The following is a 19,355-nucleotide window of genomic DNA, read 5'->3' as shown; positions in this document are numbered from 1 at the left end:
CCGTGCGCTTCGGTGTAAACAAATGCGAAGAGAAAGCGGCAAAGTGCTGCTGTTAGATCAGTCTTTATTCACACAGTCTCAGAGTAGGCCATGCAATTCTCCTTTCGTAACAAACACAAAATGGAAGCCATAATATATTTATAAATAGGGATAGATTTTCCCTTTCATACCAGTAGAATCTAAACAATTTTGGGTAATTTAATTGGATTGAACAAGAAGGGAAAATGTAGGTCATTATTTGGAGACAATTAAAATAAAAAAGAAACCATGTAAAAATATCACATTTATTATATCAAAGACACATGAAAAATATGAAATAACCATTGGTCCTGTCACTGGTGAAGGGAAAGACAGAGAAGGGGGAGAGGGAAAGTATGGTGCATTCTATTCAAATAATGTCTACACTTTATAGGCTATTACGTATTTTTAAAAGAAATCCAATAAAATTACCATATAATAAAAGTGTTTAAATTGGATTGGTCTTAAAGTAAAATTCCTATAGGATTATAAATAAATAATTTGTTCCAGCAATTTTCCAAAAAGTATTGTTCGATTAGAATCCTATTGGCATCTTAAGCATTGCCTTTAAAACATAAATAGAGGAGTGGACTTGGTCTGCATATCCACAGGTCATAATGGGTCACTGGGCACAGGTTAGGAACACAGACTGTATAGACGCTGTAACAGTTTGAAAAATAGAAGGAACAATACAACAATAGAAATGCATGGTGTCCAAGTGTGCAGCAGAGAGAATGTGTCACTGAGACGTCACTGAGCTCTTCCTGAGCCGGTTGCTGCGCTCTTTAGCGCTGTCCGAGGACATCTGTACCTCAAAGGTCTTGTCAAACGCACTGTGGTCCACACGGAATGCCTCCTTCTCCAGAGAAATGCATGACTCAAAGCGGTGACCCCACAGCACCTCATCCTCTGTGTAGGAGGTGCGGGCCTGGCACGTCATGCCTGCAGCACAGACAACACTTCTCATTAGAGCCAGACTGTACATGCTCTGACACTGATCCCACTATCATACTTGGGATGTGATGGTAAGTAATATGTAATATACGGCCAAATATGGTTGTTTTCAATCTAGTATTAAAATATAGCAGTGCCCTTTAGCTCGGTTGACTAGAGCTGCAGTGGATATAGGTCAGTTCATCTGATATGTGAGTGCGATTAACTCTAAACTGGAAGGTTTACCTGTTGTCCTCTGGGCTAGACTTAGAGGCCACACATACTGTATCTGTAAGTAGAGACCCACCTGAGGCCTCCACGATGCCTTCCAGGATGACAATGATCTCAAAGGTCTCCTTGCAGAGGCGCTCAGCTCCCACCTCCCAGAAGGGACTGCTGTCATTGATGATGTGTGTGATGGTCTGAGGTTCCACTAGGAGCAGCCGGTCGCCCCCGGTGTCGTAGCCCAGGTTAATCTCAGACTGTTCCAAGGGGATAAACTCACCCTCCTTGGTCTGCCGAGACTTGATGAGCTTGGCACGGACCTTGGCATCCACCATGTGGCTCTCCCGCAGGTCCCCTATGCGGAAGAGCATGCATAGTTTGTTATCTCGTTCACATATGACGCAGTGTTTACTGAAGATGAGGGTCTGGGCTCTCTGCTGTGGACGAGAAATCTTCACAAACATGCAGCCCACCATCAAGGCGTCAATGATGGAACCCACAATTGACTGCACCATGAGGAGAACCACCCCCTCCGGGCAGTGTGCGGTCACCATCCTGGAGCCATAGCCAATTGTCCTCTGACTCTCCAGAGAAAGCAACAGGGCTGAAAGGAAGCCATCCACCTTCTCAAAGCAGGGCTCCCACTGGGGGTCCCTCGCATGAGCAATGTCACCTCTAAGCCATGCACCCAGGAAGTAGACTGCCCCAAAGGCCACCCATGTCAGAACGTAGCACAGACTGAAGACCAGGAGGAACCAGCGGTACTTGAGGTCCACTAATGTGGTGAAGATATCTGAAAGGAAGCGCCTCTTCTCAGCTATGGGGCCCAGGTTTACCTGGCACTTGCCATCCTTGGTTACATAGCGCTGTCGCTGGCTGTTGCTGCTCACCTGGATGAGGTTCTGGTCTCCCAGAAGCTTGCAGTGTTTCCTCTTGGTCAGCTTGTCCAGACTGTGAGCTGGGATGTTGGAACTGCCAGTGGACCCTCTGGACTGCCACCTAGAGCTGAAGCGTTTCATGCGCCTGCTGCGCTGAGGCCGCTGGGGCTTGGACATGTCCACAGAGTCCACAGTGTGTCCGCTGCCCTGGCGGGATAGCTCCGAGACAGGTTGACTCAGTACATCAGGGGCCTGAAGTGTGCTCTGCTCAGAGGGGCCACTCTGGACCACAGAGGTCTCACTGAGGGGGCTGAGGGACTGAGAAGCAGGCTCGTCCAGTGGAGGAGGAGGCCAGCTAGTGCTGTTCATAAGGTTCAGAAAAGTAGCTCTTCGGATCTTTGCCACAGCAGATACATGGGGTTCTGTAGCAGGCTGCAAGAAACAAACCACATGTAAAGTCAACATAAGTACAGCGTGTGCCTGTGATCTTTGCAAATCAGTCTGGGATTGCAATTGCATTAGTTTAAAGCCTTGCAGATTGTAGTATGCTGTGAGTATGAAACTGACCATTAAATTCACTGTAATCTTACTGTCTGTTTGGATGTGACATGTCAGCATGTGGTAGTTGCCTTTCCATCACATCTTTGCCTATCAATTATGTGAAATGAGCACACAAGCAGGGTGCAAAGATGAAATTTAGCTTTGGCTACTATTCTGAATGATTTTTAATATACACTGCCCTTTTAAAAACGATGAAAACAAATAGCATAAAACAAAACAACATGACTCCATGACTTCCATGGAGGAGGACAGGTGGGAGGCACAGTGGATGTGGTCAGTGTCTGTCTGCACCTTCGGGACACTGATCTAGCCTCAGAATGCCAGTATGATAGCATCTCCAACAAGGGCAATGTGGAGCTTCCTCTTTTCTCTATTATAAAGCCAGTCCAGAACCAATTCCAGTGGAGTTTGCCAATAGACTGACCTGTTGACAGCAGGCTGGTTGTGGGGAGAGTGAGTTCTCGAGATGGTCCCAGGACAGACGGGGTGCTGCACTCACCAAGGGGTGCTCCATCGCTGGGCTCTCCATGTACAATGACACAGAGAGTATAAAAGAAACAGGACTCTAAAAGCTAGTTTCTATTGGGGGAAAAAAAACAAAAAAAAACCACTGAGCCACACCAGTGAACTGCTAACAGGACGTCCCATGCCTGAAGTGGTCTTCTCAGTGACTGGCGGTGCTTGATTGTACATGGGGATTAGCACTAATCCACAAAGCAATCGCAGAAAGTCCAAGGAGCATGATGAAAAGATTAGTGACAATGGTTGGGTGTTGGAGGAAGGATGTCCAGATGTGACTCTCATCTGCTGTAATACAACTGCATAGCCTCCTGCTGGCAATTATACAACACGTTTTGGTAAGTGAATGAAAAAAGTATGTTTATAATTCAATTTTATGGTGTGGACAACAGTGTTGCATAGTTCAGATGTTCCCAAAAATAACCATGCAACAGACTGGGACCCCTGCTGTGGAATGAGATTGATGCTGGTATTCCAGGGTATCCCTAGGTTTGACTACCCCAAATTAAAAAGGTCTTTAAAAAAAGTCTTAAAGACCACTTGAATGAAAATTAAGACCAACCTGGCACCCATTATGCGGACGAAAAACACCTGATCCAATTCTAATAATGACCAACCAACTACTGCATCTAGAATTTAAGAGCCACTGTGGATTAAACCTACACTTCCCCATGATCCATCCAACTTCCTGCTCTGTACTGATTGGTTTCTGGCACAGGCGGCAATGAGTAAAGAAAGCATTGTGTGCTCATACTTCAAATTAGACATTCCTTCATGTTACGTGATTTCACGTTGTTGTTTTTTTCCTCCCTCCATTTAACATTGCACTGCAGCCCGGTTGAGTTTGCAAAAAAATAGGCTAATGAAATTTAAGACCTTTGCGAAAGATATAAGACTTGAACAACATAATTAAAGACTTTTTAAGGCCTTAATTTAGGACCATGAATTTTAAGACCTTTTTAAGACTTTCAAGACCCCGTTACTACCCTGTATTCATTTCAGCCTGAGATGATGGATTATTTGCATAGTTTATTGTGAGATTGGACCCAGTGTTATTAAAATATACAGCTTTAACAAAGGGCCTAAAATCAAAAACACCCAAAGTTGTGTTTCGTTTCATTCACACTTGTTTAGTACTAACCCTCCATATTTAGGCTATGTTCAAGAAGTGAATTTCCTCATGACTGCAGACTAGTATCATGAGTAAAATGATTTAAGACAAGTCCATTGTCATAGAAATGTACAGTTTATTATATCTTAGTGGAAAGTATTTTAGCAAATATTTATATTACAAATAAATACATAAAAATGTTGACAGTGAGAGATGTCAGATAGGCACAGAGGTGACTGGCCTGCTGTTCGAGCCTCATTTGATTTTGGTCAGAGCAATAGCCCTCCTCTCCGTGTTCTGGAACAGTGCACGAATCAGACTCTTCACCTCGAAACTGGAGAACTCCACAGCCAGAGGGCCTTTCCCATCCGCCCAGCTGCAGACAGACAAGAGGTTTAGAACACAGGAATGATCAACTGACCACTCAAGTACCCATAACTAATGATTGCAGAATTTGTAGCTCAAATTTCATAAAAATGTCCCATCTATATGTCCCAGATATGAAGTAAGCATGTTCAAATACAGCCTTTACTGATAACAACTGTCACACTGATATTTGTATCATTATTTGTAATTACAAAAATTACCATTTGCCATTTGCCATTTTGGTTCTCAGAAAGAAGAATGAGCCTCTCCCATTTGGGATGCCAGTTAGAAATAAACCTAAAATGCTTCTCTCTGATCTGAATGGTCACTACCTAAACCAAAGTACCTGCACCAATCATGACTCAGTACTAATGCAGCTTCTGCAGCTGCAGTATATTCTCAGTGTTTCCTGCAGCACTTTATATTTAAGGCAGCTGCCTTGGCATTCAAGTGGCCCTTGCCTTGACTACATCCCTCCTAACCACATGAATCCTTGCAAAACTACAGTCGTCACACAGAATCTCCGTGCACCCCCCAGGAATGGAATGGCTACACTGACTGCCCCAAGAGGCCAGAACTAGACGGGTGAACCAGCAAGACGTAGAGGCTAGAGGCAGGGTACATATCGTACCTATAATATATTCATGAGAGTCCTGCTAATGTGAGAATGCCAATATGATGTAGTTTGAGAGTATGTGCTGCCGTTAGTTTGCTCGCCCACACTCACCGGTCCACGATTTCCTGCAGGTTGGCCTTTAGCACTATGGCCAGCTCCTTGAACATGCTCCACTTCTTCACATAGAGGGCCACCTCTTCCTGATACTTGCGGTTTTTCTTTTCTTCTGTGAGTGGAGTGAAGACCAGAGGACCTTCTTCGATGAGGGTCTGACACAATGTGTGGAGGTGCTCCCCCTCCTCTGAAGAAATATCCTGTGAAAATCCATGGGAACATTAACTCATGCATGTTCCCAAGCCTGTTAACAGGAAATTGGGTAAGCATTGTATAAAGGACAGTATGTAACATTTTTGACAAAAGGTCCACCACCTACTTTACTCTATGGAGATATTGCTTTGTCAGTAATGTTTCTAATGCCATACTGAGAAACATTCCAGGTAAAGTAACAGATGACAGAACCTCCACTGCAGTGGAGTGGTGCTTCTTTATTTACATGTGGTGATGTGAAGTGAATGTGTGTGTGGTTAAGTAGACTGACCTCCAGAGCCATGACTTTGGCTGTGATTTCGGTGATGGCAGTGCTGAGCAGGTTTCCCATGGCTTGACAGTAGTTGCTCACGGGGAGGACGTCCTGCCACACAGTGCCCAGCTGTTTGAGCTGGTGGATGACCTGGAGACGGGCACAGGGGAGGGTTCAGGATCAGGAGCAGGAGCAGGGGGTAAATCTAAGCACTCTCTCTTACCTGTCTGACGGCTTTACTGGCAGCTATGTAGTTGTCTTCATCATCAAGATTACACAGGTTGTGTGCAGTAGACAGTCTGTCCAGAAGTTCTGTCCTCTGCATGTTCAGCTGGGTCAGGAAGCACCGAGCACCTGGATACATCAACACAATAACACAAAAAAGTACAGTTGAGTTCAGACCGTGGAATAATTAACTATTTCACAGAAGTACTCGACACAAACGGCTCCACTGACGTGGCTTACCTAGTTTCCTCAGGCTGGACACCATGTCCACAAATGTGCCCACTCCCTCACTAAGGGGCTGGGGCAGGTGTGCCCTGAAATGGTGGCCCAGTGTGAGCAAGTGGTGGGCCAGATACATGCAGTTGTTGTACTGGATGGCTGCCAGGTGAGGAAACTTGAGCAGGTTCTCTCTGGAGGAGGAAAAGGGCTTTATTACAGTAGGACTTTAACATGACCATAATGATGTCAGCCTTACTTGTGATATGTGGGGACCACGTCATAGAACAACTGGAAGATGTTTCTCACAGTGAAAAAGAGTTGCAGTGCGCTGAAAGAAGCCAGAGTCAACCATGAGCACAGAGACAGAAGAGTTGATGATAAAAGAGATCATGTGCGCAGGGCTGGGCACTGAAACTCGGTTCCAAGTAGGAACAAACAAAAAGGTTCGGAAAGTACTGGTACTGAAAAACTAATGTTCATTTGGAGCCAACTTTCGGTTCCTTGACTTTAAATGTGGGTGTCAATGAGCCAGTGTATACAACGTAGATTTGTCAGCACAGGTGCTCACACGTAATGACTGCGCTCTGAACAAATGAATGCCACAAAATAGCACTCACATTTTAGCATGTGTCCAAATAAAGTGCAGTGTGTCATCTTACCCAGTAAAACAGCAGAGCTGAAGAAACAGCATGCAGTGTGAAACCTATCCACCCAAAAACACATCACATCTTCAGTGCACGGACTTTACAGTGTCTGAAAGTCAGAGTGCGCAATAATAAATCCATTTCCAGTCTGTAGAGTGCACATGAAGTTGAAGCCAAACTGACAGCATGGACCAAACTCCTGGTCCTGGTAAAGGCGTAATTCCCAAATAAGTGTGGTGACAGCCAGACGCAAAGATACATCCAAACTATTCCACAATAATGTAGTTATTCAAGCATTGAAAAGTATTTTCTTATTAATATTGGTCAGTAATTTACATTAAAAAAATACAGGCACTAAAAAAGGAACCGTTCAGGAACTGGTATTGAATATCAGGTATCACTAAAGTACTAGTATCAGAAAAAAAACAGTACCCAGCCCTAGATATATGTGTGAGTGTACCACTGTGTGGAGCTGCCCACAGCCTCAGATAGTGTGTGGAGGGCCAGCTCCATCAGCTGCTGCACAGACTTGCTGATGCGACATGGGGGCAGGCACATGCTCCAGGAGCTCAGCTGATTCTGGTTGGTCATGCCGGGCTCTGGCGCGCTGCTGTCCTGCTTCTTCAGCTCCCCCCCTGGAGAGGGCAGCTTGGGCAGGGGCAGTCTACTCTCCGGGCTGATCTAAAGCACAGCAAACATTCAAGGACTTTACTATACACAACCATACATAGTCCACCATTCTTTGTACCAAAGAGTGAATCTGAAGGGATAGACCTTAAATAGTCATTTGTGCTTTGGTTTCCCTATTCAACTTATTTAACCTATCTTAGCTGGTTCTAAACAGAGACGAAACCCCTCATGGGAATTAAACCAAAGACATTGTTGTCAGGTGAGTCACTCAACCACCACATGATCTAATTTTCACACTTTGTGGCAATCTGCCATTAACTGCATTTCCACCCACAACATGTTATTGTAAATGAGGAGACATGGTGGCCTCACAGCAAACGCAGGCCGCCTGGGCCCTTCTGTGTGGCGTGTGGAGTTTGCATGTTGCATGGGTTTCGTCCAGGCACCCATCAACCCAAAACATTTGACTGTGACACTGATAAAGTGTGCCTTGTCCTACACAGGAATGAGCGTGTGGGCTGGTTTTACAGAGTAGCCTGTACACGGCGGAGGGGCAGGTTCAGGTTCTCCTGGAGCTGTACCTTGACAGTGTCATGCATTTTGGAAGTCATAAGCTTGCGTGCTGTCACAATCACGTCTCGACACTTCTTGCTGGCAAAGTGACAGTTGATTTTGCGTGCGTATTTGAGGAGCTCTGTGCAGTCTCCGTGCAGAAACTCCATCTCCTTCAGATTCTTCTCAAACTCCTCAGTCTCCTTTATTACCTACAAGAACATGGGAAAAAGTTACTAAACAATCTTATTGTGTCTGTGCTTTACACTAAATAGGTGTGTGCAACATGCCACAACATACATACCACACTTTTTGCAGCTCACTACTGAAATGTTGTCAATTTACTATTTAAGAACACTATTTCTATATTGCCTTTAGGAGATAACCATCTGCTTTTTTAAAGTCCTGTCTTCTTCACTCTGATTAGTTAGATGCACTATGGATTGGGGGCTCTAGCAATCGCAATGGAGTGAAGATGCACTACTCACGCCTCCTGAACATTTTTGCTTAAACTTCATTACTAAAAGACACTTAAGTTACCAACTGGGTTATAAAACATTTCTAAGACTGTTAGCTACAAATAGCATGCAAAATCGCCCATAAAAGTTGCCACAAATTTGTGAAAATACAAGTACGAAGCCCCACCAAACACTAGGTCCAGTGTAACCACAGGAAGAAGTTCCAACAAAACTGCTAACCAAGCAACAACAAAGCCTGATCCGAAAGCTAGTAGCAAGGACACAACAGTGATCAAAACTGACATTCTTGCCTCCCTGCGATAGGACATCTAAAAAACGCAAATAACCAAGATATAAAATAACACCGCTGCCCTGTGGGAGAGCATGACCAGGTAAAAGCCAATGTGAAAACTATGGAAGGTGAGATGTCCATTTTGTCTGACGAGTTTGTTGAAGTGAAGACTGGTGACTGGTCTCAGAGCAGAAGTATAAAAGCTTAGGGACCAGAGTGAAGATCTGGAGGGGCAAATGATAAGAGGTAACATCAGGATTGCAGGTGTGGCCGAAAAACAGTGCTCCAGCACACCAGATGCAGTTATTATAACTTGAAAAAAGTCTCAATCAGCTGAACTGCTTAGTGATCTTAAGAATCTGCACAGAGAACTTGACAGCTTGGTTACTGAAAAAATATGGGACAATTTAAAATTTACTAAACAACAAGACAAGCAGGCTGCTGGCAATAAGGCTTAAAAAAGCAGCAGTCAACTAATACGATACAAAAATTAAAATCTGATGGAGTCCCATGTCTCCTCTATTATCTCAGCAAGCTTTGCATGTTTTTATGTTTTGTTAATTGATTTATTTTTATTAATTGATTTTTTTTTCCTTTTCTTCTGTCTATTATTATTATTGTATGTGTGCAATTGTTTTGTTATTAATATTTGTTTTTTTCTTACTGTTTGAGCTCTAAATGTATTTGTACATTTGTCCATTCTTACATATATTAGGTGTAATCAGCTTTGTAACTGACTATGATGTACAAGCTGTGATACCTTAAAGTTAATGAAGTAAAAAAAAAAAAAAAAAAAAAACACATATGTTGCACTATGTTGGTGGAGGTTCTGCCACCTGCTTGTCTCCATGGGGATATACTCACTTTGCCTGGAATGTTCCACAGTATGGCATGATTCAACCAGGTCAAGTTACAGCACATATCTGTGGAGATGTGAACCCACTCACAGGAAGAATTCATATTTTTCAATAACGGAATACTTTTTCCCCCAATAAAAACACCTGTAATTAAATAACTTCAGGATAGATAAGCTTAAAGCCACAGTGTGGAGTACCGTGCTGTACTGCTCCAGCTGACTGCTGTCCATGGGGATGGAGTACTGGAGACACTCGTGGATGATGCAGTGAGAGAACTCCTCCCAGATCAGGTCTCCTAGGATGGAGGACAGCTTCTGGTCCCCAATGGACACATCTGCACAGCACACAAGTGGACGATACTGTTCATCCTTATTTGAATCCAGTCTCATATTGGTGATGTAGTTCTGGTTTATCATTTGGCTGCTCCCATTTTTTTCACCAATATAATAATAGAAGCCCATGCAAACAAGGAACCCCATTCAAGACATTTACATAGGCATATTTAACACACTCCTGATGGACTGGGAAAAAATCACTTCTATTGTTATCAGTCAATGCACTGTTATCATTTTTATAAATTACTATACTGTTTTAATTAAAAGTAGGAAAGCCCCACAACTGGGCCTACGATCCCAAATGTAAATAAAATCACAGCTGACCGATTGGATTTTGTCCCCATATTTAAAGCAATAGGGCTTTTCTTTTACAGTTTTCTTCTCTTATATCAGTTGGGGAATAACTGTACACATACCTTCTTGATCAAATCAATTTAATTTTAACAGTATGAACCTATGTCTCTTGTAACCGGCTCCTCCCACCTACATAAGGGAGATACAAAACAACACACTTTAACTTCAAAATCTGATGCAGTAGTTTTATTAGCGGGAAGAAGACGGATTGTGTTGTACGCTCTGAAGGGGGAGTGGTTTAGCATGGGCAGCAAAGGAAGGGGACTCTCAGTGTGCCAAAAACTAAACTGAAACATTTTAATACACTGTTTTCTGCAAATATTGAGTTGAATTGAACTGAACTGCTTTATTCTCACGAAATTCTGTTAGAGCATCACAACAAACTGAACAGTAAGGTGCCAGTTGTAGGAGCTCCAAGCTGCTGCGTCTCTGCGCGCTGTCATCTTCTATTCCCCTTCCTACTCTGCTCTGATCCTTCAGTTGGGGATGAAATGGCTCAAAGTGTTTCCTCTGGAAGATCCTCTTCCACATTTGTTGCCACATATGTTGTAAATATGGCCCATATTAAATATGTTGTCACATCTGGTGTAATACAGCATTTTCAAAACAATCAAAGGTAACATGGTGATGGTATGTGTTAGCAGATAATAACACATAAAAGGAAAAAAAAACTCTGAATGACCAATATAAAGATGTTTTTTTTTTTTTGCTATATTAAGTTAAGGTTAAGGTACACTTTATTGTCCCTGTAGGTACAATTTGTCGTCTGCATTTGACCCATTCTTGAATGGCACTGGGGCTTAGGTTTGGACTCGAGTCAGACTTGAGTCTATTTTCACAACTTGAGACTTGACTTGATAAAATGTTATTATATGCATTGTTTTGTGGCAGCTAAAAGACAGGGAGCTACATAAACTATGATCATTTGCTCCATTTCAGTGCAGATACAAAATAAAATGGCTTATTATGACTGTAATGATTCACATTAAGGTCTTGCCGTGATAGTTTATCTGATATTCTGTTAGCCTCTTCAAAATATCGCAATATTGAACTGTGAGATTTGTTACCATGACTTTTTAAAGAAATGCAATTAATTAACGCAAAGGTCTATAAATTGCAAAAATACAAGCTGTATTCAACACTTTGTTTTAAAAACCTGAAATTACTCAAATGGCTCAAAACAGGACTTTGACTTGACTTGGGGGGCACTGACTTAGGACTTGACTTAGACTTGAGACCAAAGACTTGAGACTTAGTTGACTCTTGCAAAACAAGGATTAGGTCCCCTCCTCAGTGCCGGGGCATCTCCTCAGTGAGGATGCAGTGGATACCACAGCACAGTGCTCAGGGCCCCAGGAACTACTGTGTGTGTTGGGGGAAATCCAGAGAGAACCCGGAACCTTCTAGCTGTGAAGTGTGAGTGGTAGCCACTCAGTCACCGTGCCACCAAATATGCAGTGGTACAACACCCAGTCTTGCAAAATAGCTAATTGACTGAATGTGTAAGATGTGTGTGGTGTGAGCTGGGGATACGTACCGAGCAGGTGTGAGTGCAAAGTGCGGAGCACCAGTAGCAGTTTGTCGTAGGCCTGGGTTGGGCTGGAGGGGCCCTGGCTCTCAGGGTCCAAACACTGCAGAGCCAGCAGCAGCCCCTCACCCTGCTTCTGAGTGACACACACATGCAGAGAGGGGTACAGCACCAGGGGCCGCAGCATGTACTGGAGCAGAGCCTTGCCTGGAACACACAGCACAGGGCAGAGTGTGGGAGGAATGCAACAATGGATAGTGGCTTTTAAGTGTTTTTGTAATGCAAGGTTCAAAACTATTTGGCCAGTGCAACTGAAAATAAATATTTGGAAGCACATGTACAACAGAAATAATTGCCATTGTGTCTTTCACACCGTAGAGTACAGACATGTAGTTTTGAAAGCATTTATGTACAATACATTCCTAATGTTCAGGTCTTAAGTTTTACTCAAGCAGCTGCATCAGGGATAAGCAGAGGTCACATTCCAGGTGCATTTATCGGATTGGGATGGTGCCAGTGTGGTGAGCAGTGTGGGCTCTTACTGAACAGCTTAAGTCTGTGCTGCAGCTCCCCCTGGAGGGCCAGAGCCTGCAGAACAGAGCAAAGCACAGCCTTGTCCAGGGCTTTACTGTCCTCTTCGTCACAGCCCATACGTAGGTTCAGCGACACCTTAAGGAAGGACTTCATTCCTGCACCATCTGTGGGGAACAAACACATGAGCCTATTCTATCTATCCAACAGCGAGCAGAGTGAATGCAGGAGGGTCTGGGACAAAGACACATAAAATGAGTTCTCTCAAGACATTTCCTCTTGAATATCCCTGTATCATTAAGATGTCCCCTGACTAAAGGCTTTGTATAGAACAGGGCTGGCCAGACTAGTGTATTGACCACTCAAGTGGAACTATGCATCTACTCGGGTGTATAACCTCAGATGATGCAGGTGTCCCTATGTAAAATGTAAAGGAAAAGAACCCAACAGAACCATGGAGTGTTCTAAAAAAGGGCCTTTGTAGTGAGTTTCAGGGCAGAAAATATAAAGTTATTTGCTACAAAGGATAGAACTTTTACGTCTTCTTAATCACAAGAAAATACAAAAATATGTTTTTAAGATTGAAAGTAAAATTTCATGTCACTTTGCAACAGTGATAAAGACATCAAGTAAACAAAACAAGGCTTTTGTTCTACAGCGTTCTAAAAATTCAGGGAAGCGTTGTCTTTACCTTTAGAGGAGGGGAGCGTCCAGACCACCAGGCGCTTCCACTGGTCCCCCAGGTGGTAGAGCAGGTTCTCCCTCTGGATACTGAGCTCCGAGCTGAGCGAAGTGAGCAGAGGCAGCTGGGAGCTTTTCCACTGCTTCAGGAGGGCCACACTGTCTTTGGCCTGGGGTCAAAATCACACACACACTCTCAATACCACCAATACTCCTACTGATATCACTACTACTACTGATATCACTACTACTAGAAAGATAATCACACATACCTTCTTCAATTGTTGGGCTGCCTCAACATACTTCTCTTCCATCAAAGCTTTGTTGGACTCCTCCATGGAATTATGAAACTGCAACATACAGAGAAACCAAATCATACCTGGTAGAGCGATAACATGTTTAGTGCCCTTAGATTCCTCTTTGGTTGGGTCAACACTATGGCTAAATGACTGAACAGATATCCCATGTTTAGTTGGAGAGATTAGGTTCGTGATACCTGTATTAAGTGTCCGAGCATAGTAATGATCACTGTGTTCTTCTCGAGCTGCTGCTTCAGCTCGCCGTACTCTGTCACCGATGCATGGATGTTCTGCTGCACCTGCGCCAACAACCAAATCCAGAGTTCACATTAGGGTTGTCAAAAGTATTGAAAATCTGATAGTAATCAATACTTCAACTATTATCAAAACTTGATAAGAGTGAGTATCGATACTAAAAAAGTTGCATTCACAGGACATAAAAGGAGAATTTTTTTTGAATAGCTTTAGAATGATCTTGAGCTGTATCAGAACCACATAGACTAGCAATAGTTACAATAGTTACGATCTGACAAATATTTTATTATTTTGCTATGAATGTTGAAACTGTTAGAAAATCTCGTTCCTTGCTTGTTAATTGTTCCTGCATTTTGGATGAAATGTAGTGTATTGAAGACACTGATAGAGGCTCTTTCTGTATTTGTCAACATTCCACACAAACTACCACTTGACTGCTGTAAAACTATGATACATATTGACCACAGGTACTATTTCACTAAAACAAGTTAGTATTAGAGAAACATGAAATGCTGCTGAAGCCAGATATGGAAGCACAAACCTCTGTGTCGATGCAGTTGTTGAGGGCGTGCATCTCTCTGGACACTTCCTGCACCTGCTTCATCAGCTCCTCAGACGACTGCAGACTGGGCAGGAAGTCATTGTATCTGCTGTTCATCACGCAGCATACCTCCTCCTAGTACACACACAAAATACAGGAATGCTGTACTGTGCTTTTAAATACCTTAAAACTTGCACTAGAATCATCTGGATGATTTCAGCCCTGGAATTGACAACCTCTACTAAAGGTACTAAACTAAAAGGTAAAAGGTAAATGTGAACATGAAAACAACAGCTTCATGACATCACAAGGTATAACAGAGCATTTGGAGCATTGGAGATGTAGACAGACTAACAATAAAGAATGTTTGAATGAAACAAACATAACTCCAGCTATGTTTTAAAGATGTAATAACATTAACATCAACAATAACGTTCTAACATGGCTTAAATCTCACAACAGCCAAATTTGCATAATAAAAGACATTTAGGAGTTGGTTGAGTCTGGGGATTTTATATCACATCTCAGTGATATCAGAGGATTTCCCCAGATCTTGGTATTGGTCAAATATTGAATATTTTGCTAATATTTGGCACCAATATTTTTCTGCACTGCCCCAGTCTGTGCCCATGTATCATTCCCAGTTTGTCCTCAGTGCATCACATTTGTCTTGTGTCTCGTGTGGCCACGATTACTCCAATTTTCAAATCTGGTAATAAAACAGATGTCAAGAATTACAGACCAATCAGCATATTGTCTATTAAATCTAAAATAATTGAAAAATGGGTCACTAAACAATTAATTGATCGCTTAAATATGGGTTACACCCCACTGCATGCTATGCAGTTTGGTTTCCGTGCAAATTTTTCAACTGAAACTACTATACATTTTTTCTTGAAAAAGTTAAATTTTCTTTAGATGCTTACCCTTTTGTTGGTACAGTCTTTCTTGATTTGAAAAGAGCTTTTGATACGGTTGACCACCAAACATTATTAACTAGGTTAACAAAATTTAATTTCTCTGAGCAGGCCATAATTTGGATAAAATCATACTTGGCAAATCAAACCCATTGTGTGTCCGTCAGCGGTATCAAATCCCCATATGTCGATTGCAAGGTTGGAGTACCACAAGGCTCCATACTTGGACCTATTTTATTTTCATTATACATTAATGATCTGCCGAATGTTTGTACGGACCTTAACATTGTGTTGTATGCTGATGACGCCGTAATTTTTACAAAAGCAAAATCTGTCATAGAAGCCTCAGAGAAGTTAACATCAGCAATCACCTGTTTAGATAAGTGGCTGACCAAGTCCAGTCTCTTACTGAATACTAAAAAAACTGTTTGCATGCTTTTTTCAAAACGTCCATCAAAGTCTTGTTTAAATGTGTTGTTGAGGGATGAGGGACTCCAGTTCGTAGATGAATTTAAATATCTTGGTGTTACCTTGGACTCCACTTTAACTTTTAAAAAACATGTAAAAAACATATCAAAAATTGTTAATTTTAATATTCACAATTTTAGGCAAATTAGAGCATCATTGCCAGAAAATGCAGCTAAAATGTTTCTCCACAGCATGATTCTCTCTCATATTGAATACAGCATTACTAACTGGTCACTGACAAACATGACAACCTTAAAAATAATAGAATCACTTTTTTTAAAAAGCGTTAAAGATATTTGATAGGAAATCTTTATCGTTTCATCATTGTCTCATACTACAGAAGTATAATATCTTAAGTTTTGGAAATTTTCAAAAATTTAAACTCGCCTGCTCAGTCTACAAAATCTTAAATGGACTTGCTCCACCAGCTCTGGGTGAGTTCATTAAGCCCAAGTCCAGCACTAGTGGTCGGGTAACAAGAGCCTCTATCAGAGGCGACTGTGCAATACCCTTTAGACACACAACTTTCAGTCAACAGGTGTTATCAGTCAAGGGCACAGAAATCTGGAACAACATCCAGCTGCTATAAGAGATTCCACCACATTCAGTTAATTTAAAGGTAATCTGAAATGATGGCTTAAGAGAAACCAGATCTGTGATCACTAATGTTCTGCTCCTATGTAAATGTCAGTGTTGTATGTCATGCTTGTGTGTTTGTCTATTGTGAAGCGTTTTATGTTCTTATGTTTTATGTCTCGATCTCTCTGACCTGCCAGGGACTACAGATGAAAAGTAGCCTTTGGGCTAATTCTGGCGTATTTACAAGTATATGTTCATGAATATGCATTGTCCCTTTTAAATAAACAAAACAAAAAAAACTTTGAACAGACTAAGCAAAACATTTTTTAACATTTTTACAAGCTTAATATCTGAATCGGCAAATATAAAAATGTGTGTACGTGTGTGTGTGTGTGTGTCCTATGAGCATCCCAGTTTCTATATGTTATTTATCCCATAAAGCCCCTTCCCCCTGACAAAAGAAATTTATGGCATAACACAGGCTATATACAGTTCCTTTAACACACATTTCCACATGGTGGTATAGCAATTTCAAATGCCTGGTCACACATATAAATGCTCAAGTTACTTGATAATATTACGCATGAAATTTTGAAACAAACTGCCTCTTGCCCAGTGGTGGAAAGTAACTAATTGCAAATACTCACACTAATGTAACTGAGTAGATTTTTGGGGCAACTGTACTTTTTTGAGTAGAATTTTAAACCTGTACTTAAATAATTCTAGCCATGGAATTGTAATAAGCTAATTTTTAGATCATAGAAGAGTACTGTACAAGTCCCAATTGTCCCAACCCACATCTAACCCTGCTCCTTTCTAAAACCACACACATAACAGTACTGCATCCCCTGCTCTGACTGGACAGAGCTCTGCTGGTACTGTGAGTGGTATTTTGTATACTATACTTTTTTCCTTTTCTGGTGAAGTTGATCATTTTACTACAAGGGCAGGAGATGTGACATATGTAGAGGTAATTCCAGCTCTATTAACAAGGGCCAAATCCTGTCTAAATAACACAATAAGTATGATTAGACAAATAAAAATTGATGACAATGCCTGTATTTTGTTTAAAACCATCAGAAAAATGCCTTCCTTGTGTCTCTGCATTTTGGATGGAGTTTTTGGTATTGATGACAGAAGTAAAAGGATTCTGATTTAGAACTTACTGCTACTTCCTATGTTTTAATATCTACATTTTTCTTCATAAACTCTTTAAAAGGTGTAATGTGTAACTTTTCTATTGGAGGGGCCGACCATCTGCTAGTCTCCATATTACTGCTTTGTCTTAAATATTCCAGAGTATGGAAATAAACGTAGTAATCACAATGGAGACTGGTTAATGGTAAGATCTATGGAGAAGCTCATGGTAAGAGTTCATGTTTTATAAGGTATTTTTGAGCTATAAAACATCGCAATTGAACAAATCCAAGGGCGATATGTTTAATGCCATACTGTCGAACATTCCAGGCAAAGAAATAACAACTCCATGGAGGCAAGCAGGTAGCGGACCTCCCACCTTAGAAGTAGCCTTGTGCACCTTTAAGTCCAACTTTGGCAGCAGTACTTGTACTTGTACTTGTAACTGAATTCAATTAACAGCCAAGGAACTGTACTTTTACTTGTGTACAAATAGTCAGTACTCTTTCCACATCTGGGAGTAACACGTTTAAGAATAAGATGCCACTCGAATTGTTAATAGACTATTATGTTATAGTCTAATAGTCTATTTTTATTTCATTAGTTCTGACTGATATCAACTGAGATCAAAACAGTACCTGTGTTTTATTCCCAGATAGTTATTATGTTTATGTTAAAAGTGATCGTTCGATTCCACACAAGACAAGAGCCAAATGTTTGGGCCACGTAACCGAGCAGAACCAGAGCATCTCAGCAGCTAAGCTAACAGCTAACAGCTAACTGTACCTTGGTGTCCCGAACTTTGTGCGATAATTTACTGATTTTTCTGGCCAGAGCTTCCTTCTCCAGTTTGCCCGAGCTGGCGAGCACCTCGGTCACAAAAGAAGCCATGCTCCTCTTGCCTTGATCAGTCTGGAGCGGGCTGGAGCGGGCTGGAGCGGGCTGCAGCGGGCTGGAGCGGGCTGAGGAGGGGCGCAAGTGAACGGACTCGGCGCCAACATGAATCTAGAACGCGAGGATTAGAAAGCCTAGATAGGTCATGGCTTTTGTTGCCGTGGCAAATGCGGCGGCCATCTTGTGAGTGGAGCAAGTGTTTAAATTGATATATAATGGTATTTGTGGCAAACCGTATTTCATAAAATAAAAAACACCCTAAAAACACTGTACTTTAGATTTTATGTAGAATTATAATATGTTTGTGTCATACATTATAAGGTGTTAGTTTACCATATGGGCAGAACCATTGATAACTATTATGTTTACTTAACGCCAATTTCTATAAAGAGTTGGGTGGATAGCTTGGTAGAACATGGGCGAAAAATAAAATAGAATAGATTCATTTATTATTATTTTTGTTTATTTATGAGACAGGGACAGTCCACAATATACATTACCCCTAACAGGTGAGGTGCATTGTGCCAGATTGTATCATTAGAGATCATTTCCACCTGTAGTCCCTGGTGCATGTTTTTTAGGTTTGGGGACAAAGTACAAATGCAAATATTAGAGTATTAAAGGACATTTTCAAATGAAAAAGTCCAGCTCCCGAACTGTACACTCCCAAAATGTCGGCTGTGACCTGGATATTCTTGACTACAGGTTACCGTGGCGACTGTATCTCTAGTGATTATTCATGGTATTTATATTAATTGGAGTCGCGCCTATTGCTTCTGTTGTGGAGAGTTAGTTTCCTTGCGTGACCAGCCAGTCCCTTTTAAAGTCAATGAATTCTCAGTATGGCATTTCAGTTGTCTACAATAAAATTAAATCTCGTTTTTTCAAGGATCCAGAAATATTTTTTTTCTGTTTCTAATCATATAATAGTGCTGTGCCATCATAAAAAACTGGGAAAGTGCATTCAAGTTAGACTACACTTTTTCTTTTTTCCTTTTCTTTCTTTTTTAATAATTAATGTCTCGATCATGATATCATGATATGATATCGGGACATGTACAGGACGTGGTCGTCTATACTGCAAAACGTATCTAAGGACATATAATAAACTTGTACTATCAAAGGCAATGCTGGTTGTAAAACAGCAAAACA

At 41.6% G+C, this 19,355-nt stretch overlaps 2 protein-coding genes across 2 annotated transcripts; both read right to left on the bottom strand.

The window, feature by feature from the left end:
• Positions 1-178: 178 nt before the first annotated feature.
• Positions 179-2,283, bottom strand: LOC110166978 (G protein-activated inward rectifier potassium channel 4-like). The gene is made up of 2 exons (XM_020932281.2): positions 1,259-2,283; positions 179-960 (listed from the first exon to the last, which is right to left on the bottom strand). Exons 1-2 carry the CDS (start codon positions 2,229-2,231, stop codon positions 758-760), a joined length of 1,176 nt encoding a protein of 391 aa, XP_020787940.2. The 5' UTR covers positions 2,232-2,283; the 3' UTR covers positions 179-757.
• Positions 2,284-4,361: 2,078 nt separating this feature from the next.
• Positions 4,362-18,327, bottom strand: zw10 (zw10 kinetochore protein). The gene is made up of 16 exons (XM_020932266.2): positions 18,096-18,327; positions 14,209-14,343; positions 13,610-13,711; positions 13,386-13,463; positions 13,124-13,283; positions 12,444-12,599; positions 11,911-12,108; positions 9,882-10,018; positions 8,107-8,289; positions 7,356-7,576; positions 6,508-6,579; positions 6,273-6,442; positions 6,031-6,161; positions 5,826-5,957; positions 5,339-5,541; positions 4,362-4,621 (listed from the first exon to the last, which is right to left on the bottom strand). The coding sequence occupies exons 1-16, from the start codon at positions 18,198-18,200 to the stop codon at positions 4,501-4,503; spliced, it is 2,304 nt and encodes a 767-aa protein (XP_020787925.1). The 5' UTR covers positions 18,201-18,327; the 3' UTR covers positions 4,362-4,500.
• Between the last annotated feature and the right edge of the window lie 1,028 nt (positions 18,328-19,355).

Source organism: Boleophthalmus pectinirostris, unplaced genomic scaffold, assembly GCF_026225935.1.
Source record: "Boleophthalmus pectinirostris isolate CB_2022bp ecotype Guang Dong unplaced genomic scaffold, ASM2622593v1 HiC_scaffold_12, whole genome shotgun sequence".
Taxonomy (NCBI): Eukaryota; Metazoa; Chordata; class Actinopteri; order Gobiiformes; family Gobiidae; genus Boleophthalmus; species Boleophthalmus pectinirostris.
Note: the sequence above shows the minus strand (reverse complement) of the source record. Positions and strands in the feature narration are given on the sequence as shown.